Genomic DNA, 25,396 nt, shown 5'->3' with positions numbered 1-25,396 from the left:
GTTAAGTGTGAAGCACATTCCCTCAGATGCCTCAGTAAATGAGTCACCCATAACCCTGAACAAGCTTCATCTGTATGACTGAGGAGTGACCTTGTTGGTGTGGAGACACAGTAGATGAAGAGTCTTTCATTTGTCTACTCTGTTCCAGCAAAAAGGTTGTTGAAATGAAACAAGAAAGATGGAGAAAAGGTTTTGGGGAAATAACAGAGCCTTTCTTGATGCCAGTGCACACAGAGATTGGATCTTTTATGACTCATTGGTTAAAATCACAGATTTCATACCATCAAGTGGCAGATGTAAGAAAGAGATGAATTTCTGAGGACAGCCACATTTCAGAAGAATGCTTCACAGTTGGTAGGTGGAGTCATCGGCTTTTGTCAAGTCAAAAATGCCATGTACAGTGATGTGCTTCTTGCATTTCTTCTGGAGTTGTCACACAGTGAAGATCCCGTCTACTGTGCCTCTAATGGACAGAATTCACACTGTGGTTTTGGGGCCATCTCTTCAGCCATTGGGAGGAAGTGGTTGAGAAGGACTTTGGCGATGACTTTCCCAGTGGCAAACCCCTCTGTAGTACTGTCGAGTTATAGCTCAGTGTTTCAGTCTTGAAGTCAAAAATTGTGGGTTCAAGCCCCACTCCAGAGACTTGAACTCAAAAACCTTAGGCTGCTTCTCATTAATACACATGCATGCTAATTTCTGTCAGCTGAAAGCATGCTGGACATGTTCCCACAGACTTTGAGGCAAAGTCTCTGAAATAGGGCTTGCACCTTCATCTGTTCAGAGACTTTGCCTCAAAGTCTGTGGGGACATTTCAGTGAATATTTGTCTTGTGAATCAGAATTATTACCGCTGACTTAAATGACGTGATATTTGTTGTTCTGCAGCAGCAGTACAGTGCTAGAGCAAAGGGCATGCATGAGTATTGGCTGAAGATGTTCTCCGTCCTTGGCATTTACTACTGTTGAGTGCAACCAACAGCCAACCAAAGGCAACCTCCTCCTTGCAGTTATTTGGTAAGATTTTAGACTGAGCCGGCGTTAAATATATTCGGTTCGGAGTGCCCTCCTCAAAATCCAGCCTGATATTTACCCCTGAAACATCAGGAATACAATCCCGACCAAAGGGCGACCTGAGACGTGCTGCTCTCTGCACAGTTGCCACCTGCCCTGCTGCTCATTTCCCGGATGTTCTGTATTTATTTTCAGTTCCTCAATTCCCCGGTCAGTATCTCACTGCAGCTTGCTGGACGGTGCCGCCTGCAACGTTTTGCAGCAGCCAGCAAACCCGCCGGGGAGGTGCGGGCGCCAGGTGAATGCAGTCCCCGGGGCTGCCTGGCGCGCCTGTCAATCACCGCCCGGGCACCTGCCGGCCACGCCCCCTCCCGGGTTTGAGTGACAGCCGCAGGCGCGCGGGGCAGGCCGGGAACAAAACAAACGCCAGCGCGGAGCGGGCGGCGGCGGCGGGACCGGGAGCGGCGGGGCGACCGGCGGCCCTCACACACGGTGAGTGACGGTGCGGCCGGGGGCGGGGGCTTCCCCTCACCCTCCACCCGCCGCCGCCCCCGCCCCGGCCCCGGCCCGCGCCTCCTCCCCGCTGCCTGGGCTCCGGGCCTGCGGCCGGGGGTTCCGCCGCCCCGCACCGGGCCTCGCGTCAACAAAAGGCCGCGATCGGCCGAGCGCCGGCCCCGGCCCGGCCCCGCCGCCTGGGCCACGGGGGGAGGCGGGTTGGTGATGGGAGAGAGAACCGGGCGGCGGGCCGCGCCCAGCCTGGGCAGTGGGCAGAGCGCGGGGCCCGACCCGACCCGGGCTCAGTGGGCCAGCACCCCCGTGGACACGGGATGATCCCAGGAAGGGGGGGGCTGTGGGCACGGGATGATCCCAGGAAGGGGGGGGCTGTGGGCACGGGATGATCCCAGGAAGGGGGGGGGCTGTGGACACGGGATTGATCCCGGGGGGGGCTGTGGGCACGGGATGATCCCAGGAAGGGGGGGGCTGTGGGCACGGGATGATCCCAGGAAGGGGGGGGCTGTGGGCACGGGATGATCCCGGGGGGGGCTGTGGGCACGGGATGATCCCAGGAGGGAGGGGGGCTGTGGGCACGGGATGATCCCAGGAGGGGGGGCTGTGGGCACGGGATGATCCCGAGCTTTGGGGGGGGGGTGTGTGTGGCCACGGGTTGATCCCAGGAAGGGGGGGCTGTGGGCACGGGATGATCCCGGGGGGGGCTGTGGGCACGGGATGATCCCAGGAGGGAGGGGGGCTGTGGGCACGGGATGATCCGGGGGAGGGCTGTGGGCACGGGATGATCCCGGGGGGGGGGCTGTGGGCACGGGATGATCCCGAGCTTTGGGGGGGGGGGTGTGGCCACGGGTTGATCCTGGGGTGGGGGGTGTGCGGGCACGGGATGATCCCAGGTGAGCGAGGGAGGGGAGTGGGCATGGGATGCCCTGGGGGTGGGCACAAGAATGATCCCAGGAGGGGAGAAGGGACATGTGAATGATCCCAGGTATGGGTGGGGGGTACTGGATGAACCCAGACAGGGAATTTCACCTGGTGTCCTGGGTCGCTGCTCAGCATCCCTGAAACGCATGACTTCCTTGTGGGATCTTGCCGTGCTCCCCTTAACCCATTGCAACAGAGACTGGACTGCATTCTGACCTCATTGGCTACAAAAAGCACTTTGCAATCCCCCTGAGGTATGCATTTCAGTCTATTTAAAATATAGGTGTTTGTTGCTGTTCAGCTCCCAGTGATTCACTGAGCTGAACATAGAGGTAATTCTACTCATTATGAGCTACGTACTGCTTAGTTAGAGTCAGTAGTTACCAAAGTGAATAGAGTCGCGCAGTGTGTGGTTACGATTGGAGCTCAATGCCTCCAAGGGTGTGGAAATACAATCAAGGCTTTCAAAGAGGAGTTGGATAGGCTCCTGAGGGAAGTTAATTTGCAGAGTTGCAAGGAATGTGTTAGGGAATGGAATTAACTGGATTGCTGTACAAAAAAAGCTGGCGTGGGCTCAGTGGGCCGAATCGCAGTCATCTGTGCTGTTACATTTCTGATGCTGTGGAATGTGAAGGTGAAATGTTTGCACCATTGATGGAAAGGGCAGATCAGAGGGCCAGTAGGACAGCTCTTAGAAAGAGTCAGTACATTCTAGAGGGTTTGAATGGCCTCAAAATATCCTGGACTCTTATATTTCCCACTTTCAAACAATCTACCCTGTTAAAATTCCAAGCAAGTAAACATATACACAAAACATTGAAATGTGTGCATGAATGGTTCAGTGAAGACCCAAGTTGTTGACTTTATATTTGAATTCAAAGCTGCAGGTACTTTAAATCATTCCATTCATGCCCTGCTTCTGCTTCTTTGGTTCACCTACTGCCATCAAGCAGTCAAAGCTTTGATACTTCCCAAGAAAAAGTTTTAACTAAAATTGCTTATTAAAGTAATAAAGTGACTGAACCAAGCTGCCTAGTGCATTCATAACATTACAGCCACTACTTTGGAACTGCACAAGTCAGTATGCTTCCAAAAGCTTGGAAGATAAACATAAAGAAGTCACATTCACTGAGCTTCTGATCCTGCATTCTAAAAGTAATGTTACGAAGCAATTGTTATTGAATATGAATTTAACACAACATGAAGGTTTTTGATTCATTAAGACGTTTCTGAATACCTGTGTAATTTCTGGTGACCATTAAATCAATCTTTTTATTTGTGATATGGACATACCTATGAACAATCACAACTCAGCCTGTTGACAGAAGTTTCTTGTCTGTTGTATTTGTCATGTATATCAGGATTATCAGGATAGTAATTGACTGACTGCCATCTGGATTTCACAGTTAAAAGGCCCTTATTGCTTCTTAAACAAAATGAATATACTAAAAATTCACGTTAAATGCAAAATAATTTGTTTCATTCATGTTTTCAATATATATTAGCAATATGCATTTATTACTTCCTTGGGCTCTGAATTCTCCCCACCACTACAATATTTAGGAACTAATCATGCATGTGTAAGTGTGTGATTACTAAGTAGCACAGGTAATACTAGCTGGTACTGAGTTATTGTTGGTTGTATTATTAAAATGGTTGCTTAAGGGAAATGTACAAAAGGTGGAAGCTTTCTGCTAAAAGGTGAAGGGAACATAAATTGTTCATCACCCTGAAAGTCTGATTTAAAGTTTGTTGGAAATGATTCGAGAAGTATAATAGCATATTCCAATTGTGTTCTTTTGGTGCTGTGTAGACTAATCCTTTGTATTCTGATCTAATGAGATTAAATTGCTATTATAAGATTAACTGTGCTGAATTAGGTGGTTTTTAAAAATGAATATACAATACAGTAATAAAGTTGCTGCTTGGTAAAGTGCAATATCAACTAATGTGCCCAGCATTAACTTTTTAATTTAAGGTTTCTTTTGATGGCTGACAGACTAGTTAATGTGCTGGAGACTGTATTGAACTTGAAAACTCAAAATAAAATGCCAATGTCTTTCCTTCAGGTACTTCAACTTTTGAACACTGAGGAAAAATAATGGGTCTAAAAACTTTTACACACAATTCTCCAGTCCATGGTCAAGAACTTCTGGGAAAGTTAAATAAACTGCGCAACGAAGGACACTTCTGTGATGTGACGATTCGAGTCCAGGACAAGGTCTTCAGAGCTCACAAAGTGGTCCTTGCTGCTTGCAGTGAATTCTTCAGGGCAAAACTTGTAAATCAATCGGATGCAGATGAGTGCATTTTGGATTTGAATCATGTAACTGTCAGTGGATTTTCTCCATTGCTGGAGTATGCATATACAGCTACACTTGCCATAAATACAGAGAACATTATTGATGTCTTGGCTGCTGCTAGCTATATGCAGATGTTCCATGTAGCAAACACCTGTTCAGAGTTCATGAAATCAAGTATCCTGTGGAATACAAGCAGTAATCCGCCAGGGCCTGTTCCTGCACTCCCTCAAGAAAACAGTAGTGCTTGCATCATTCAGTCCCATGATGACAGTCTATCTCCCGTATCTTCAGAATGCAGTTCTGTTGAGAAAAGTAAGCCCAGGGAATCTCGCCGAAAGCGCAAGAACTTCATAATGATGTCCCCGGAGAGTCCCACAGAATCTGCTGTGCAGCCCAACTGTTCACAAGTTGTGAACCCATCGGTGACCTTCTCAGACAATAGGGCCCAGCAATCTGTGGACTCATCGCTGTCATTTCAGTGGACACACCCTGTGGGTGCTGATCGTCGGACTCTCAGTGAGAAAACAAAATCAACAGAGAGTGTTCGGGTTGTGGAACAGCCCATAACCACTGAGGTTACAGGGAGAGTGCCTGAATACACTGCCTGTGAGAGTACAAAAGCGACATCACCCCCCAGTAATAGAAGATGATGTGAGGATCAAAGTTGAAAGGTTGAGTGATGATGAAGGTCATGAAGTTGTATCACAGCCTGTCAGTGCTTCACAGAGTTCACTTAGTGACCATCAAACTGTACCAGGAAGTGAGCAGGCTCAGGAGGATTTATTGATTAGTCCCCAATCTTCCTCTATTGGTATGTACCACTGAACTTTAAACAGGTTTACACACATGTATTAGGTTTAGTAATCCACTATAATAAGGCATTGCAAAATCTCCATGACATTTTAAATGTCATATTTTAGCCCTGGTTCATGTGACTTACATGTTATTTGCTGTTTAGAAAGCAGTGATGGTATAACAGTCAATTAGCATTACTTAGCAGTGGTTATTTCGGAAGGAACAAAAGTAATTTGCATGTTGAATGATACTCTTTTATCTCAGATTATATGAAGTTTACTTGCAATAATCCCTGCTGAACTAATGTAGTCTTCCTTCAAGTCAGTTAGAGTGACAAGTGAGCCTTTTGTTTTCATCACAATGCTGTCAGCTCTCTGAGAAACTGGGTCATGCTGCAGGTGGTTATCAATCCACAGTTACAGTCTGGCTATCCTGCCCATGTTTTAAGCAGTGAGTGCCAGCGTAGCAGCAGAGTTGCCCTAATTCAAATTCTCACCTAAAAATTCTTAAGAATTATTTTAACACTTTTTTTAAATCAGCAAGCTTAATTAAGTATTACTTCATTTTTTTTATTCACATGACATTTGAAAAGTAGCTGCCAAAATGTTATAACTGAATGTTGAGCTGGTAATCGATTCATTGACACCAAGTTCCTTGATGTATAGTGTTGGTACTTCCTGTGTAAACGTTTTGTAGACAGCAGTTAGTTCTATGTTGAACAGATTGCTCTCCACTTCTTTCACTATCGGACAATTCTTTAATTTTATTTTTGAGAAGGAAGTTATGGTTAAACTTAACCAAACTATACGGGGCATGTGTAGTTTGGTTAAGTGCAACTCATAGTCTCCTGTACTGCAAGGTGAAGTGAAGTAATTCCTGTAGGAGGTCTTCAAGCATTATTTCTTTAAATCATGTATTTGTTTTTCAAAACAAAAGACAATCTATTAGGTAAATAATAATTGTTCACTTTTTATTAAATATTTTCTTGCCATCTTTGTAAACTTATTATAATTTCTTATTCTCCAATGTTTTCAATCCTGCCTGTATCCTTTTCCTAGAAAATAGATGTTATTCATCTTAGTCAGTCCCTTGGGGTCGTGATGACTTATTTCCACCTTTACTCAGGTGGCTGAAGAGTCCTATGCGAGATTGGCAGATCGTACTTGACAAAGAAAGTGGATATGTTGTTTGGAATGTTCTGCATTCCTTCTGTTTGTGCATGGCCTCTACATGTTTTACCATCTTGGAGACTGGAAAGTTCAGTGCTCTCCCAGATGCTCCTCTATTTTCTTCACTTGTGAACCAAGAATTCCCATGAGTCAGTGTGGTTGTTGCATTTTTATAGGGAGATTTTCAGAACACCCTTTAAGTATGTTCTTTGTCCTCCTGGAAGTTGCTTGCTGTGACAGAGCTCAAAGTTGAGTGTTTGTTTCAGGAGTTTGGTGTCAGATTTGGGGAGGGCCATGTAATCAGAGCCCCAATCACACTGAATTTGTTGACAACTCAAATGTCAATGAATTCAAAGGTTTTGCTGAGACAGCATTGGTAATGCATCTGCAGTACTTTGTGGTATCCACTGTTTGTTGTGTCTAAAGCACGCAAGAAGTGAAGATCGCTGTTGCTTGATAGCTCGTGTGTTTTATGTTAGATTTGAGGTCTTCTCCAGTTGCTTAAGGTTGTGCTGACACGCTGGAGGTGAGGAATTTAGTCAGTGATGTCCGCCAGAGAAGTGGTCCTGAGATACAGAAACTAATCCAAGTTTTTAAGGATCTTGATCTCATTGTGGATTTTGATGGTGGGGGGGTGCAGTGTTGCCCAGTGGGGACTTTAGGGGAGTTTTATTTCTTGATATTTGCTATGAGGCCCAGTCTTTTGTACACCACAGTGAAAGAGTTAGTGTATATCAGCTTTTGAACCTGTGAGTATGCTTGTATCATCTACATACTGTAGATCAACAACTAAGGCTGGTGTGATCTTTGTTTTAGAGGGGAGATGTTGAATAAGTTCATTTTGCCCTGTAGATAATTCCTATAATGGCAGGAAACAAGTTGGAGATGAAGTACAATATTGCAGCAAGGATGAGCATTACGTATGATGGCACGACCCTGCTCCACCCCAGTTCGCACTGGGACTGGGTCTGCAGTGGACCTATTGGTAGCAGTGGACCATTGTGTAGCAGAAACAGATGGTAGCAAGTTTCTGAGGACACCTAAATATGAGGAGGATTCTCCATAACCCCTGTCTTCTGACAAGAATCAAAGGCATTTGTGAAGTTGATTAAAGCTGTGAATAGAGGTTGATGCTGCCCTCGTGTATTTTTCCTAGATTTTGTGGTGCTGTGAAGATCATGTCTTGTACCTATCAATGAATAGAATTCATGTTACAACTCTGGGAGGAGCAGCTTGGCCACTGGGAGGAGGATTCTTGCAATGACTTTCCATGAGGAGCACTCCAGGGAGATCTTTTGGAGATTACTATAATCAGACTTTTCTCCTTTCTTGAAGTCTCTGAGATTCTCAAGCAACCTCTCTTCAGATGAGGAAATGAATTTTGAGCAAGAGATACTTCTCTGACATGTTTTAACACTTCAGCAGGGGTTTTGTCTGCTCTGGAGGCTTTCTTTTACGTCTTGGATAGCCTTTTGTATCCTTGGTGGATTTGGTGTAGTGCAAAAGTTGCAGCACATCGTGTGCTCTATGATGGATACAGATATCAGTGGTAGATTCTTAACTGAGATCTTTGAAGTGTTCCTTCCAGCTGGCACTGACTGCCTCTGACATTGATGAGCTTCCCTCCCTTCTTGGATCTGAATGGCGTGGGTCTTTGCTGTTCAGATGTTAGATGGTATTGATAGTCCTGATGAATCCGTGTGTAGTTATCAGCCTGTTGCTGGACCTCCTGTGCTTGTTCCACTTGTGTTTAAGGTCACAAGATCTTTGGTGGATCTCAAACTTCAGAAGTCAGTCCAAGAATGTTTTGTGTTCATGACTATTAATTCCTAGATCTCATGGTCATTTCCATCAATCCAGTTTGTCTTTTCTGGTTGAGAAGCAGCATTTCTCCACAGCTGTTGATTGTGGTGGACTTCAAGGCACCATGAACACTCTGTGGCTTCAAAATTGCCACTAATACCATTGCAAGACTCTTGTTGTGAATATTTGCTTTTTGAATTGGTTAAGCTTAAAGTGTGTTGATTTATTGCAGTTTGTTAATCTGTTTCAGTGGATTATTATCAAACTGTCACAGTGTGAAGTTTCAATTACAAAGTGTGTTGAAGTTTAAACAATCTTTGCTTTCAGTGGAGAATGCAAGTACAACGGTTCACTTGCAAGTTATTGCTCTATTAAATGTTCAGTGTCATTTACTTTTTACTCTAAACAGGTTCAGTAGATGAAGGAGTTACAGAAGGGCTACCAACACTTCAAGGCACTTCCAATGCCAACAATCACCCAGATGATGATGATAGGTAGGTAGTCTTTATAACATACAAGGAATAAGGTCAGGGTGACTGCACAGTAATACGATGAGATGAAGTTGCAGTTAGGGTTTTTAAAGCTGAAAAAAATACAGTTGGCAGTCGTGGAAAGCTGTCTGAAAATCAGTTTTATGATGTGTCATTCAGTAATGTTTTATAAACTGAAATCAACATGTGCAAGACAGAAGACACTGGTTGCCCTCGTACCTACTGCCCCTGTAGAGATTTTATGTGGCAAATTAAAGCCATTTCCTTGTTCAGTTCAGTGCAATGCACTCAAACTCCAAAACCAACAAGGAAGGTGACAAATTAGGTGATGTACTATTCTCATTCGTAATGAATACTACTTGGTTCTGATGGATATTGCATAGCATTGCTCAAAATATATTTCATTGTGCATTGTATAACTAGAGGAGTATTACATGATGAAAAATACTGTGGGTACATCTTGCTAGTCTTTTCCCAAACTGCTTTGAGGAATGCTTGCTTAATCTGCTCTTAACCTTATAGGACAACAAAGTGCACTTGCTGTAGTAAAGTGACTAAGTAATTAAGGTATTTCTTAAGTAAATTGCAGGATAATTGCTCAGTAGTGTTAGAATCTCTTGAATGGCATATGCTTGCAGATTGCTAAATTCATTCCATTTAGAGAGATCAGATAATTAGAGAAAAAATGATATGATAGACATTTAATAATACTATTAATGATTGGGTTTGAGATGAAATAATCTCTCCATATAATTTAGAGGGGGATCCCAGAGTGCAACTCAAGTACATTTATTCATAGATGAAGAGGGATGCACAAGAAGCTCTGGTCAAGGTGGAGAATTTCTGGAGGTGGGTGCATACCTGCATCTGGGGGCTCAAACACTCGGCAGAGGTTTTAATTTTGAGCTGTTATTACACAAAGTGCCAATCTAGATAAGTAACTAAGGGTTAAGTGAGATTTACTACAGGATGGGATATGGGCAGCAAAACTGAAGTGTATGAAGGGAGATAAACTAGGGGCCACTTTTAATGATGTTACCCAAAGGCAAAGTAGATGCTTCAATTCTGAAATAAAAGGAGAAAATGCTGGAAATATTAAGCAAGTCAGGCAGCATCCATGGAGAGAAAAACAGAGCTAAGATTTCAGGATAATGACTGTGTCATCAGATATGGCTGAGCTGCAATATGCAGATGACACATTGATTCTTTTTGGTAGTACTGGTTGTTTTGGCCTTGGGATTTCAGCTTTATACTTGATCTGTCACTAACATAAGTACTATATAGGGAAAACATATTTACTGATTGTTGCTTTAGGCTACTGCACATGTAATTGTACCAAGTATGCAAAGTTTGAATAATGGTAATTAACATCTGATTTCAGTTCAATGAAAGTTAGTTCCTCATTCAGTTGCTCTTCTCAGACAATGTATGCTGTTTTTGAAAAATTGAGAATAAGCTGGTTACAGTGATGATTCAATATATACTGAATTCTACATTCTATAACCACTTTGGTATGCTGTCTTAACACTTTTTTCATAGAAACGCAAATGCAAAATACTGTGGAAAACTGGAAATTTGAAATACAAACAGAAAATACTCAACTGGGCACCTTCAGAAAAAAAAACGCTGTAACTGTTTCATATCATTGACCTTGCATATATTATGATGTTTTCAGTAGACTCAATTTCCATGTATTGCTCTGGTTATAGATCCTTGATCAGAATGGTTGCTACATTACACAACTATTACAAGACGTGAGCTCTTAAATGTTTAGTATTTTGAAAAAACAAAGGTTTGTTCGCTTCTCAATGAATGGTTACACTTTTACATTAACATTCTCTGATCTTCTAGATTGGAGAGTGGACAGTATTCCTACCAGCTCTACATCAACCCTTCCACAAGTGGCACAGAAAGACCCAGTCCAAATGGCCCCAATAAGCCTTTCCAGTGCCCAACATGTGGTGCCAGGTTCACGCGCATCCAGAACCTCAAACAGCACATGCTTATTCACTCAGGTAAGTGTTGACGTGCAAGCATTATCTGCTTTTAAAAATGTGATCTTGTGACTTGTATAATTTTATTTGTGCTATTTAATTGTTAGAATTTTCCATTTTTGAGCATTTACAAACATGCACAAAATATGCAAAAGACTTGAGGACTAAATTCTCCTGGAGGCAAAGTGTTTTTTTAAGCTAGTGGAAGGTAGACCAGAGTGGTTTAAAATTTTACAGAAAGATTTCTGAAACGTGAGGTTCTGGTACTGAAGGTAGAGCATCCTAAATATGATGCAAAGATGGCCACTGTTTAGAAGGTCTGTTTTGGAACATAAGCATGATGAAACAAGATAGGTAGAACAATATGTGGTGTCCTTCATTTGCAAAACACACTTTTTAGATTTCATGATTGTTAACTGTTATGCTTACCAGCATACAATTTATTACTTCTGAGATGTATTTAGCTGATTTTGTTACAAAAGGAGATGCTGGAGGGAATCTTATTAGTAATTCAGAGATTTAATGAAATTTTGTTGATTGCTTTTTATAGCTTTGATAAAATAGCTGAATTTGTAAAACTATATTCAGCTTGTAGGTTGTGAACTATGATTTGATTAACTGGAACCATGATAATACCGAAACAAATGGGTGGGGTGCACTTTGTGCGTTTATTGGATGTACCATGTCACATTGTCTACGATTTCGGGGTGACCACCTTTAAATATTTCATATTTAATATTTCTTGCCAAGTGTTATCTTCAGGCAGAACATTGTTTCACCGAGTACATCTAACTCCAGTATATGAGTTCAGTGCATCACCTTGCAAAACTCACAGAATTAGATAATAAAACCATGTTGTCTTGGAATATGATGGACATCGACATCCTAATGAGAAAAGGTAGGGTTCAGTTAACAAGTTCCCAATTTAAGCTCTGGCACCAGGGAGAAAGCTATTTTGACAATTCTTACTGGGCAGGTCAATAATGTTGTGGACGGAGCAGACAACTGGCCTGCTCTCAAGTGTGGTTTAGCACGAAAACTAACTGGTAAATGTTAACTATGAAGCATTGACTGGATCAACAGTTGTCAGTACTGACTGTTCTAAGTCAGAAGGTTAAAGTTCAAGACTGTAATAAGAAAGATTATAGAATTACACCTTTCATCCAATATTAAAATATGAAAATCATCAAGTCCTGGGTAAAAATCCAATTCAAGGATAAAAATGATTCCCTAATCGATCAACAGATTTTGTATTAATCATTGTTGCAAAACTTGAATAGTTCCTACACCAAAGAAATAATTGACTTTATAATAGTTTCAAATTTTGATGTAAGCATTTGATTTTCTGCCGAGATTTATTCGATCTATTTTTCATCTATTCTTGGGTCTCATTTTGGAGAAAGTTGTATTTCAATTCTCGCTACTTTTTCAACAAACTATTTGTGCAAAATATAGAGAAAAAACACTGTGAATTGTACTGTGCTGGTATCATGCATTTCAGAAAATGCTGAGGAAGGAGTGAACATCCTTGAAGCCATCTTGTGACATTTTTCAGAAGTAATAAGATTGTTGATGAGTGGGTAGGGCAACTTGTATAACTGAACAAAGTCATCTATTTGTTGCACAGTGGATATGTACTGAGTTAATACTTTAATCTGCTAGTAAATAAAATAACCTTCAAAAGTTATATCAGTTATTTTCTAAATTTTGGTTAAAAATTATTTAACTGTCATGTTTTCAACACATGCGTAATATTTGTATTCCTGAGATAATGTACTAGCTGATTTTCTTTTGCAAAAATGTGTGGGAGAAATATTTTTATTCATAATCAAATAGTTAATGAAATTTTGTTGATTGTTTCCAATTTTGATGCCAAGGTAACTATAAATCGAGAAATATGGCTTGATTAACTGGGAATATACCCAGTAATTTAGTGGTTGTTAATAAATGAGTTTTGTTGTGGTTTGTTTCCAAGTGTAACAAGTGCTGAATGTTTGGTTGCAATCCTGCTCCTTTTCTTGGAAATGGGTTACGTAAAGAAAATTAGAGGGATTTAACTTTGGTTATTGAATTTTACAAAGAAATGATGAGTGCGGTTTAGTAAAGACATTGTTACGTGTAATATGTGTTCCAGCCATTACAAGATGAATCCATATCTCATTTATTTAGTAAACTGGGTGAAGAAACATGGCAGCTGGACTGTTATATTTTGCTCTTCCTGGATTACTGCCAGGAGTTTGATTAATGTTTGTGGGTAGGAAAAGTTGGCAATACAAAGAGGTGTACAAATTTGGTTTTACTAAAAAACCCATTTGGATTCTGAAAGTAATTAATCCTAAATGCTAACAGCTATAATTCCTGTTCACGTTAAATGTTGACCTAGAAATTCATCTGTATATTGGATGTTTTTTTTGAGCCAGGCAATTGAATTTTGGAGTAAAATAGCTTACTAAATGCTACTGCCATAATGTAATGTATTTAGTAAATGATCCAATTTTCTAGCCCATGCATAACACAACATGTAGTATATACACATGATGTCAAATCATGTGGGTTCTCTGTAGTTATTGTGCACCAAGCACAGCTAAAAGGTCCTGCTCAGTAAGAGCAAGCCATGCACCTGAATTATTTAAAGAAATCATTATTTATTCGTTGGTTTGACTCAGTTATTTGGAATTGAGCTCAATGCATTAAGTAGTGTTGGAAGGTCAGGCACAGTGACACTGCAGGTAGTGTAGATATCTAACTGCTCCAGTGACCCCGGTTCGATTTTGACCTTCAGTGCTGTCCGTGTAGAGTTTGCAATCCTCCCTGTGACCATGAGGGCTTGCCCTGGTATTCTGGTTTCCTACCACATCCCAAAAGCATGCTGGATATTGGGGTAATTGATAGTAGCAGTTAACTATGGCATAGGTGCCTGGTGGGAGGACTGAGGATGTTAATGGGCATGTGAGAGAAATTGGGTTACAGAGAAATGCTTGGGGGAATGAAATTGGTCTGAATGGCCTCTTCCTATGCCAAAAAGAAATGTGAAGTAAAATAAGTCCTGGAACATATTTGGGTGAACACAAAGATCAAGGTTGTCTTTTTTTGTTGTATGAAGTAGATGAGCAGTAGTGGTCCTGCTGTTGGCTTCGATTGCCTGGGCTTCACATCGCACCATGAGCAGTACCAATCTGGGGTTGTTGGCTAACAGGCAGCAGCAGGAGTACTGTTACAGTTGCAGTGTTGGAAGTATGAATGCGCTCATTCTGAGAGAGGACAGCAGATCCATATTCAGTGGAGCCATTAACATGCCCCAAGGTCAGGCATGAGCTGACTGAAATGTTGGTATAGTGGTCAAGTTACCAGACTAGCACTCCAGGAGCTGGGAGTGGCAGTTCTGAGACCCAAGTTCCACCATGGCGACCAGGGGGTATAAATTCAATTAATAACCTGGATTAAACAGCTCGTTTTAGTAATGGTGACCATGAACATCACTGGATTGTTGTAAAAACAATCTGATTCACCAGTGTCCTTCAGAGGAGGACATTTGATGTTCTTGCCTGGTCTAGCCTAAGTGTGACTCCAGATTCAACAAAATGATCGACATTTAAATGCCCTCTGAAATGGCTAGTAAGCTATGTCATTCAAAGGCAATTCAAAATGGGCAATAAATGCTGACTAATAAATAATTAGAGCTGGAGGACTGATCCCTGGATAGCCATGACACTGTCAAAGCTCCTGCAGGAATGGAAATCAGAACATGGTGGCAGCAGTCAGAGCTTCTGGCCCAGCACTCTAATGGTTGGTGACTTCTGCCTTTGTTGCATTGGGACTTGTGACCTTATTAGATGCTGTCACATAGTTGGATTTGTGTATTGGCATGGAATTGGCTGGAAAAGATGGGCAAAGTCATATGCAATTGGAGCTGGAACCTTCCCTCCCCACTGCCCAGCCATTAATTCTATTAGGTATCCCACATAGGTTGGACAATATCCCAAATATACTATGCATGCTCATCAGCTTTCATCTATAGCCTGCCCCAGGTACAGTATACTAATAGCACTGAAACAGGTTCCCGTGTAGCACCATTGTAGTGCACCTTTTCTTGGGTTGTAGAATTTGTAGTTAGTTTTATTCTGATTGTAGTATATATTTACCCAAATAGCAGGCAAGCTTTGCACTTGCAAAGGGATCATCATTTATTTGCAGGTTTGCTTGTAAGTCATTTGGAGCCAAGCTCTGTGTTGAAAGCTGCAATTGCTAGATCTTCTAATCTTAGAAAAAAAATTTAGAAATTCCTTGCCACCTGTAGTAGACTATAATGGTATCTTAATGCATTCTCGATGTTCGTTGTATGGATTGTTTATACCAGAGTCTAGAAATTTCACTATTTACATAATCTGTATATTAACTAATATTTAGTTGTAGATTATTTTTATTCTTGCTCTGAGCTCACTGGGAACTGAGAATGAAATGTAGTTTCATATTTTATAAATTGGATATTGCTGCTTTGGGACATTAATGGTTTTTCTTTAGGTATAAAACCCTTTCAGTGCGATAGATGTGGAAAAAAGTTCACAAGAGCATACTCCTTAAAGATGCATCGTCTGAAGCATGAAGGCAAGCGATGTTTCCGATGCCAGATTTGCAGTGCAACCTTTACTTCCTTTGGGGAATATAAACACCATATGCGTGTTTCAAGGCACATCATCCGAAAGCCAAGGATCTACGAGTGCAAAACATGCGGCGCCATGTTTACTAATTCTGGAAACCTAATTGTGCACCTGAGGAGCCTGAACCATGAAGCATCTGAATTAGCTTCCTATTTCCAGAGCAGGTGAGGCATAACAGTTAAATATTTGTTTTTTTTTTAAAAAGCCACATGCTTTGGTTTGAATAGAGTAATTTGCATCGATAAAACAGGTAAAAGTCACTAACCATTAGAGGTTTGAGATTATGAATGTGTTTAGTAGGATAGACAAAATATTTCCATCTGTGAGTGGGTCCAAAATTAGGTACTGAATATTTAAGACAGTCAATAATAAATCTAGTAAGAAACTTAAATTTCTTAAAGATTAGAGATTGCAAGTCATTACTTCAAGATGTTTTGACTTTGATGCATTTAAGGGGAGGTTAGGTAAGATGAAGAAGAGAAGTTTGAAGAGAGTTTCATATGGTACTTAAACATTAGTGTGATGACTTGCATGGAATGGTTGGTTTCAATGCTGTACTCTATAGTCTACATCTCTTATTACATTACATTGTGCCTCTCTGAGGATGGAAGGTGAACCAGATTTAAGCCTCTTTAGCAATTCCTAAGTACTTAATTATTGAAATGTTTTCAGGTCTTCACTGACCATTATCCTATTTGGGAAGCAAGTTTATTGCAAATAATTCTCCCTGTGAGATGTCCTGACTTTATAAATATGCTCTATACATTTGAACCAGTGGTTATTTTATCCTGGGCACCTGGCATAATTTTAAGTGATTTTTTTTATTGTTTTGGATTTGTCATTTCCATATGTTTAGCTCTGAAATCACTTCAAGGATGAAGAGCCCAAGTATCTTTTGATGTTAAGAGCAAGTTTAATGTTTCTGGATTGTTCTCTCCCTTTAAATCTTTTCCTGGTATCTGTGGCAAGAATTGGACACAAGACTCAAGTACTATGACCATAGCATCTTAAAATTCTAGTATTACTGGCCAGCAATAATTGCCCTTGAGAAGGTGGTGATGGTAATGGTACAACTGTGTGGCTTGCTAGGCAACTTCGGAGAACATCCAGGAGTTCACCGTATGGTTGGGTCTGGAGTTGCACAGAGGCCAGAATGGGTAATAAATGGCAGATTTCCTCACCTGAAGCATATTAGTGAACCAGATGGGTTTTTATGATGGTCCTGTATTTTGCATGATCATCCTTACAAAGACTAGTTGATGATTTTCAAATTATTAACTCATTTTAAATTCCACAACTGCTGAGGAGCAATTTGAACTCTGGTCTCTGGATTACCCATCTGATAACGTAATCACTGCTCTCTCACCATTCCAAATCTATCATATTGGGTATTCTAAGCATTCATTTCCTTAAAATTCACCTTTGGCTAATTTTGATTCCATTGATTAAACATATTACCATTTACTTCTCTTCCTATGCACTTCACTTCACACTTGACTGCAGTAAATTTCAGTTACTAACTAAGAAATTTCTGTTCTAGTTTGCTGATTTTTCTTAATCCAAGTCATTAATAAAAGTTATTGGTGTCCCACCAATGCTCCCTGTGACATACCAATTATATTCCACATCAACCATGTTTTCCTAACCTCTGACATGTCAATTTGTTTCCTACCTATCTGCCAAATGTATTTATTTCTTCATGCTCAAGGTTCACCTTCAGTCCACACTGTTTTGAGCTTAACTAGTAGGTCCTGACCTTGTGGTAACTGCCAGTGGTTCCAGAAAGAGCTCCAGGACATATGCATATGTATTGTCAAATGCTTACTGACAGAGTCAGAGGACCAAATCTGTCAGTCTGCTCCACTGCTGAGTTCATTTTGAGTCAAACAGTAGTACTTTAGAAAAACAAAGGACTGCAGATGCTGGAATCTAGATGAAAAAACAAGATAATGCTGGAGGAACTCAGCAGGCCAGGCAGCATCCGTGGAGAAAACTCCACGGATGTAGTAACTCCACGGTAAAGTAGTACTTTACCTTGCTGAGTGCAGGATTTGCAACCCTGTTGGTTTCTGCGAGGATTATAAAGGTGCAGATGTATAAAGCGAAGGCATTTTTAAAAAATTATCTTACTTTAGTCAAAAGTCTTAAACTATTTGTATTTCAGTTTGTTTGTTTGAAATTCCCTATTTTTAAGTTTTTTTGAAGTCACTGAATGTCAAATATTTAAAGAAAAGTAAATGAGTCCCCAGATTTTACAACAAACAGAGCTGGGAATGGACCTTTGCTGTCAATGCTTCCAGGGGCATTGATAAGAGCGCCTGTTGTCACTCGAGGCACAGTGCTGGAGTCCACTGCGCTTTGATGAACAAACGTAACATTGAGATCTGCTAACTAAAGGCGTGAGGAGACGTGGGCAGTAATTCCAGATTCGGCTTAATTTTGTGTGGAACTTTTGTCAATAGCTTCTGGAGGTCTGCTCTCCAAGTATTTCTTGACTCTGAATAGGAAGCACATCATTGGTGAAGATCCAGACACAGATTTTGACATGGCATAAAGTTGTACCTCATTAGAAGAAATCCCTTTTTAACATTAACCAGAAAACTGTATTTTTTTGTTTATCAATCAATGATTTAATTAGATTTTTAATGGTTTGAATAAGTATTATAAACACACATTCCCAGCCATTTCACAGTTATAAGCAGCAAATCATTAGTAAATTGGAAAAGTTAACACTTTAAATAGAATGCCTTATTTTGAGATGGAGCTTTTATATTTTTCTCTAGTTTCCATTGTCAGTTTTAAGTGGGAGAGAAATATTGAATATCCAAGATGCTTTAAATTTAGAATTGAGAATCCTTTTCTTGGTTGGATTATATAATTGTTCCTGATGTCTCTTAATGACCTCCATGGGTTTCAAGTTCAATGTAGTATAATAAACAGTGAGGAGAACTTGGGACTTCATTTGGACGTGAATAGATGAAATTTAACGCAGAATCCTGTGGAAGAAATATTTCTATATAGCACAGTTGTGATCTGGAATATACTGCATGAAAGGGCAGAAGCAGATTTAATGGAAACTGTAAAATGAGAATTGGATAGATACTTGAAGATGGAAATCAAGGGTACGGGGGAAAAAGTAGGGGATTGGGATTAATTAGGTAGACCTAGTAAGGATCTGGCCCAAGTTTGATGTGGTAGATGGCACTATGATTTTGTTTCAGGTGTTTTCAGTTAGTGTTGAGTTTTGTTAATATGACCCACCTTTTAAAATCATCTTTAAAATTTAAAAACTTTTAGTACTGTTTGTTCCAGTAACAACTGCGATTTATTTATGCATGGCACCCCTGATGAGAGAGTTATGTAAAAAAAATTGTAAGGAGATCAGGGCAGATGGTTTTACTTAATGGAAGAGACTGTTGGGTATGGACTACCAGAATTTAGAAGTCTTGCTAGCTGTAGGCATGGCCACTCATAATGAGACAATTTAAATTGAGGGTGTGGAGGAGGCCAGAAGTGGAAGAATGCTGAAAATGAGGAGAGGGGGCGGGTAGAGAACATTTTAAAATTAAAGCAGGATAGGCATAGAGTGGTGGATGAGAAAAGGGCGTGAGTTTGGTTGTGGGAAGGAAAAGCTTTGGAGGGGAAGCTAGTCTGTTCTCTTAAGAAAAGCATTCTCCTATTTCTTTTTATCGGGTCATATGCACATACAAGTTAGGAACAGTAGCCACTTGACCCCTCAAGATTATGGCTGATCTGATTACAATCTCAGCTCTGCATTCTGGCCTACCCCTGGTAACTTTACACTTCCTGCCTTATCTTTTCATTTCTTCTTTAAAAAGATTCAAGGCCTCTGCTTACACTGGCTTTTTGAGGAAGATAGTACCAAAGACTCATGACCCTCTGAGGAAAACATTTTGCTTTGTCTCTATCGTAACTAGGGGATTCCTTATTCAATAGTGACACTTAGTTCTAGGTTCTCTCACAGGATGAAACATCCTCTCCACATCCACTTTGTCAAGACTCCTCAGGATCTTGTGTGCATCACTCAAGGGCTCTCTCAGTCTTCTTCTAAACTCCAGCAGATACAGCCTAGCTTGTACAACCTTTCCTCATAAGGCAACCTGCACATTCCAGATATTAGTCTAGGAAACCACCTCTGAACTGCTTCTAGCACATTAACATGTCCCCTTAAATAAAAAGACCAATAAAGTAGATAGTACTGCAGAAGTCATTTTCTGTTTGACTTTTAACAGTTGAATATATATCACCATCTTAAGTGTGAACCTGTTTCTGTTTTTTTTAATCTTGGTGTAAGTAGCATGCTATAGAATATTTCAGTGGGGTAAAATATACTTGTTAAGTTTAGGTTTAAATAGGCCCCCTGAAAACGTAGATCTTGACAGCCTAAGTAACACTGCCTCCAGTGAAACCAATTTCAAATCCATTTAGAAATTGTAATGGCACCCGGAGTTCAGCTCGTTCCACTTTTCTATATTACTCGGTATTCACAATTTTATCAAGCTACACATCAGGAGATTAGAACCAACCATAATCTTTTTTGTTTGGAAAAGGTCTCAGTTTGGATTTCTGCTATGTGCTCTGTGAATGGCAATCCTTAACTCTTGAGCTAGGGGAAGGAATAAGTAGAGTTAAACAAGGCGTCTTAAAAATTGGGTAAATTCTTGGAATGTTCCATAGTTATTTTCTTTATTGTTTTTCTTTTAATTCATTCCTGGGCAATGGAGAATTCCAGCATCAGTTTAATCAACGTTAAAATCCCAGGGGATTTTCTTGTCCCGATTGCACATTTAAAAGCAAAGTGCAAATTGAATTGGCAAAAACATTAGCTTTATAATCCAGCCTATTATTCTAGTTGGGTAGGTTTAACTTGTTTTAAATATGCCTGAAACTTGGGTTCACTAGGCTATTAGTCCAATAACCTAATCGTTACACTACAGTACCTGTCCACAAATTTGGATTTTCAATTTGAGTTCATTAAAACATGTTATTTATGAAGAATGAAAGTTTCCAAGGACTAAATTATTGGTAGTTAAAAGACAAAAATCAGAAAATGTTTTTATTGAAAAATTAGCAATCATGTATCTAGGCATTCTAAGATAGGAATATAAAACTTTGCTGTTTACACATTCATATTTTAGTGTTTATTAAATATTAATTCACTGATACTATCGAGAAAGAAGTTTATTTCAAAAATCAATTCTCATTTCAAGTTTATCTTTACTTGCAATAGTTTGTGTTTTGGCTATTTAGAGAAACTTTTGGAACACAGGCTAAAATGTTATAATTGATTGTTTTCCAGTGACTTCATAGTGCCAGACTACCTGAAACAGGAGCAAGAGGAAGCCCTTGCTCATTATGACATTGGAGACAATGGTTTTGATAACAACTCAGCGGTGCAAATGCCAGTCATTTCACAGGTATCCTCTACACAGAACTGTGACAGCGCGTTCCCCCTTGGGCACTTGGCTGGTCTCATGAACAAGGATGATGAAATAATAGAAGAGCAGAAGACAAATGGCTCAGACGTAAATGGAATCCTTGGTGTAAGAGAAGATCTGCATAAGAGGGGTTCTCCAGAGGAAGGACCTCATATCCTCTATAGCTAAATTAGCCCTGGTAGTTAAACTTCCGTTCTTTTGGAGAAAGTGCCTGGACCTGGGTCAAATGATTCTTGGAGCTTTTCTTCCAGACTCTGAACGTTTATTTAAAATAGGTCAACATTACATTATTTGTTTATCAAAGGTTTTGGACAAGTCTGTGGGCCTTCAGTTAATTACAAGCACATTAAACCACACATTTCTTAATTCACACAGCAGTCAAGGACTTTGGAAGAAGCTGTGGTACAACTTTTGAACAGTATCTAGAGAACTGTATCCTCCAACAATGTTTTACTTTATACTTTAATAAAGCTGCCAATACTGGATGCCTTGTCACATTGGCATCCGGGAACATATTTTAGAATCAAAGTTTAAAATGCTGCATTGATGGATAACAATCTCATTAAGTCACTGAAAAAATATATCAAATGTTTAAATGTTCTCTGACGGAAATAATCTTATGACAGACAAATTGAATATTCTCTTACAACTAAATTATGTTCACAGGGTAGGAAATTTCAAAATCTTCACCAGATTATGGGATTTTGTTTTCAGCAAAAAAAGTAACTTTGTACAATAATAAAAATCTTTTTATCAATAAGAATTCAAAGTTGGCATTGTAAATAGAAATATTAGTCTGGATATCTTTTCATGCACTCCAAATTATACCATGTTTCCTTCTAAAGTCAGATGATTTTTGGTCACCTAGTAACACAGACAGGGGAAGGGAAGAGTCAAAAGCCATGAGTTATTTGTAGTCGGGCATCCGGCTTCCTGAAAGCCATTTGACTCTTGCATTCCTGGTGGGAAAAGTTTTAAGTTCCAGTCGCTGCTTTTTCCAGTTCAGGAAAGCAGAACTACATTCAGCATTGGACAGTGAGATAATTAATGCCTGTTGAGTGTAAAACTAATGTGTAATTAGTTTCTTGGCCAACTGGGCTAGAAGTGATGCAGTGAACCTTGAGGGGTCAGTCAGGAGTTGGTTTCAGAGCCATTAAATATTTGGCTCTGGGCTGTTGCCACCAAAGTGTGACCTTCTTACATTGACGTGATTTAAAACTGGAAATATCTGGACATTTTTCCAGTAAATATTTTACTATTAATCTGAAGTAAAAGTGAATGCATATCTCCTTCAGATATGTTTAGCTACTTTTTAGTCTCTTGTAACTTGTGGATGTGCGTTGACATTGACACCACAGTTGGTGGCACGTTAGTGAAGAGTATTTTCAGGGAGCTTGTTTGCCTTGGCTGTTGTTCAATCAGTAGTTTATTGCAAACTTTTCTAAAACAAGTTTTTTGTGCTAACAGATAACTCGTTTTAAGCTTAAATGTTCAGACTTAGATTTCTACAGCTGTTAAGTTTTTTTTTAAACAATCTACAAAATTTGCTGTTTTGTGAAGTGTTCACCTTTCTAAAGGTATTAATTAAAATTGTTGATCCTTTTGTTAACATGTGCATAGGGTCATGTAATATTTTGACAATCTGAAGGCATGCTGTGATTGATTAAGGCATGTGTGTTTTAATTTTTTATTTTTAGTAACTTCTGTAGTCTTGGTATTCAGAATATTTAGAAAGTAGCACTCCTGGGAATAAAGCACAGATAACATTGATGGTTTGGGCTTATTCAAATAAATGCATTTCGGTATACATTGTCCTGACCAGCAATACTGGAAAATACCTGCCTGGGTAGCGGCCAGAATATCCTGTACTGCAATAAAAGGTTAAAGTATGCTGGAAGTGTAGACAGAAAAGCCTCTGTTCACGTATTAATTTTGGGAGTTGGCCACAGTGCAACTCCGATCCATGCGTTGAGTTCAGTGTTTCAACACCTGATGTTAAAGGTGAATAGTTAATCCAATTTTTGGTAGAAAGATTTTGTATACACACGGTCAGTTAAAGTATCGAATACATTAACGTTCTTTAAATGACAGTCCACCATCCCCCAAATTTTTGATTATTTCTTGATTAAGATATTAAAATTGAACGGTTTTTATACAATTTCTAATAGTGCTCACTACCTTGAATTCATTTAGGCCTCCTTGTTATGTGAATCAACACTTATTAGATGAACAACAAATCAAGTTGAGGATGTGACTGGTGGGAATATTCAGAGAGCTGAAATAGGAGGAGACCATTCAACTCATTGAGTTTGTTTGTATGGAAATGTGAAACAAAATAGACGTATCTAATAAAAGAGGTGGGTCATGCACAGCAATGGGTTTCAGTTATAAAATCTGGGTAGCCAGCATTGTAGCAGTACAGTTTAGTTTTATTTAAATTTCAAAATACCAATTATTACTCTCTGTATAGAGGCTTTTTAATTCTGACTTCCAATATCTTTCTTGCAATTCTGGCAGAGGCTTACTGCTGGTAGGCAGCAGGATAATCTTGTCCATTATGCCAATTGGTCAACCTCTGTACATTGCAGAAGCAATGTAATTGGTAAACCTTTTCCTAGCTGTGATATAGTTTCATACAGTAGTTAAAGGAAAACAAATTGCATCTACTTACAAAGAAACATCCTAAAGCACTTCATGTAGACTTAAGGGAACCAGATGCCTAAGCAGGAACATACTAGCAACAGTAGATAGTTGTTAAACTAAGTTGCTATATCTTGTTACATTTATTAATGGTTTATAATTGTTTTCCATTATTATAAAGGTTTTATTCTACCAGTGTGGGTGAATGGTTAAATCAACTGTAAATGTTGGCCACTATTCAAAACTTAAAAGAGAATTGTTGGTACATTCAATGATGCTACAGTAATTGTCCTGTATGTTTATGTGGGCATGGTTGAAGTTAACCATTATATGTGTATCGGTAGTACTAAATGCTGACGTAGTTCCTTTGTCCTGTATTCAAAAATGTGCATCTTTTAATTGTGTTTATATTACTTTGCATTCTTTGGAAGTGCAGCACTTTGACACTCTACATTTTGGTGATCTTAAATTTGTATTCCCATCACTGCCGTTATCTATTTCAAGGACATTAATAAAGCTGAGCCTTCAGTGTCCCTGTTGCGGTCACCTGCTTGTAAATACTGTATAGTCTGATGACTTGGAAATATTGCTAATCTGTTGAGCAAAAGATTTCGGATGGAATTTTTGATAGTATGATTGCCAGTAAATTGGAATTTTTTTTTTGGTTTGTAATCCTTGTTTTTCACCAGCATGACCCCATAACAGGAGGGTATTGTAAAACAGAGCAAAATGCAAAATACATTGCAAAATCCTGGCTGTGGTTTACTTTGTTTATCCTGTTGTGGAGTTTGTCTGTCTGTCAGTCTGTCTATCTCCGTGTGTGTGTGTGTGTGTGCGTGTGTCTGTCTGTATATAAATAGGGAAAAGTTCACATATTCTATTTTCATGCTCATGATGGTCACAAGAGGCAAGTAGCATTGTATAAAGTTTGATAAAATAATACTGCAGTTGATAATCTGTGTGGAAATTATAAATAAAGCTCTTTACCATTATATACTGCATATTGTGGTGTGTATGCTTTTATAGAAATAACATCATCTTTCCACAATGCAGTCTTTCTTTAAAAAAAAACTGATCAAGTTTGCTGCTTTGACTTCCTTCGAATTGAACGTGTAATTACAAAGAAATGTGTCATTGTCATTAATTTTTTCATATCTGACCATGAGATGTGACACCTTGAAATTACTACATTTTGTGCCCAATGTACACTTGCTTTTGGTGCCTGCTACATTTTTATGATCGTGTTTGATTTTTGGGTAATTGTAATATAGTGTAGCGGCTGCTACCGCGATGTGAAAACAAGACACTAGTCGAAGGGTTTCAGAACAAGACTGGTTTATTTTCCCGCCTTGCGCGGGCCTTTTAAGAGAGACTGTTCTCGCCCACTTAAAACAGCAATGATGTACACGCTACGTCATCAAACCTTTCCCGCACGTGGGTTCTCACTGTCGCTCGGGGAAGACGAAGGCCTAACGCCATCTTGGGCCTCGCTGCTCCGACGACGCGTGACCCGACCGCCGAGCCGGTTCGCTTGCTCGGACAGTGAGTCGCTACAATAGCCTGTTCATTTACCAATGTTATTTTTTTCCATTGCATTCACTTTGAAACTATTTGATTTTTTTAAAAACTAGATCCTCCAA

At 39.9% G+C, this 25,396-nt stretch overlaps 1 protein-coding gene across 1 annotated transcript; it reads left to right on the top strand.

The window, feature by feature from the left end:
* The first annotated feature begins 1,372 nt into the window (after window positions 1–1,372).
* LOC127583772 (zinc finger and BTB domain-containing protein 44-like) lies at window positions 1,373–24,751 on the top strand. Its single transcript, XM_052040103.1, is given in 7 exon segments — window positions 1,373–1,505; window positions 4,514–5,388; window positions 5,390–5,558; window positions 8,924–9,008; window positions 10,857–11,020; window positions 15,521–15,821; window positions 20,978–24,751. Coding segments are annotated over 6 exon segments (1,869 nt in total). The 5' UTR covers window positions 1,373–1,505; window positions 4,514–4,545; the 3' UTR covers window positions 21,285–24,751.
* The last annotated feature ends 645 nt before the right edge of the window (window positions 24,752–25,396 follow it).

This window comes from Pristis pectinata, chromosome 27 (assembly GCF_009764475.1).
Source record: "Pristis pectinata isolate sPriPec2 chromosome 27, sPriPec2.1.pri, whole genome shotgun sequence".
NCBI lineage: Eukaryota > Metazoa > Chordata > Chondrichthyes > Rhinopristiformes > Pristidae > Pristis > Pristis pectinata.
Note: the sequence above shows the minus strand (reverse complement) of the source record. Positions and strands in the feature narration are given on the sequence as shown.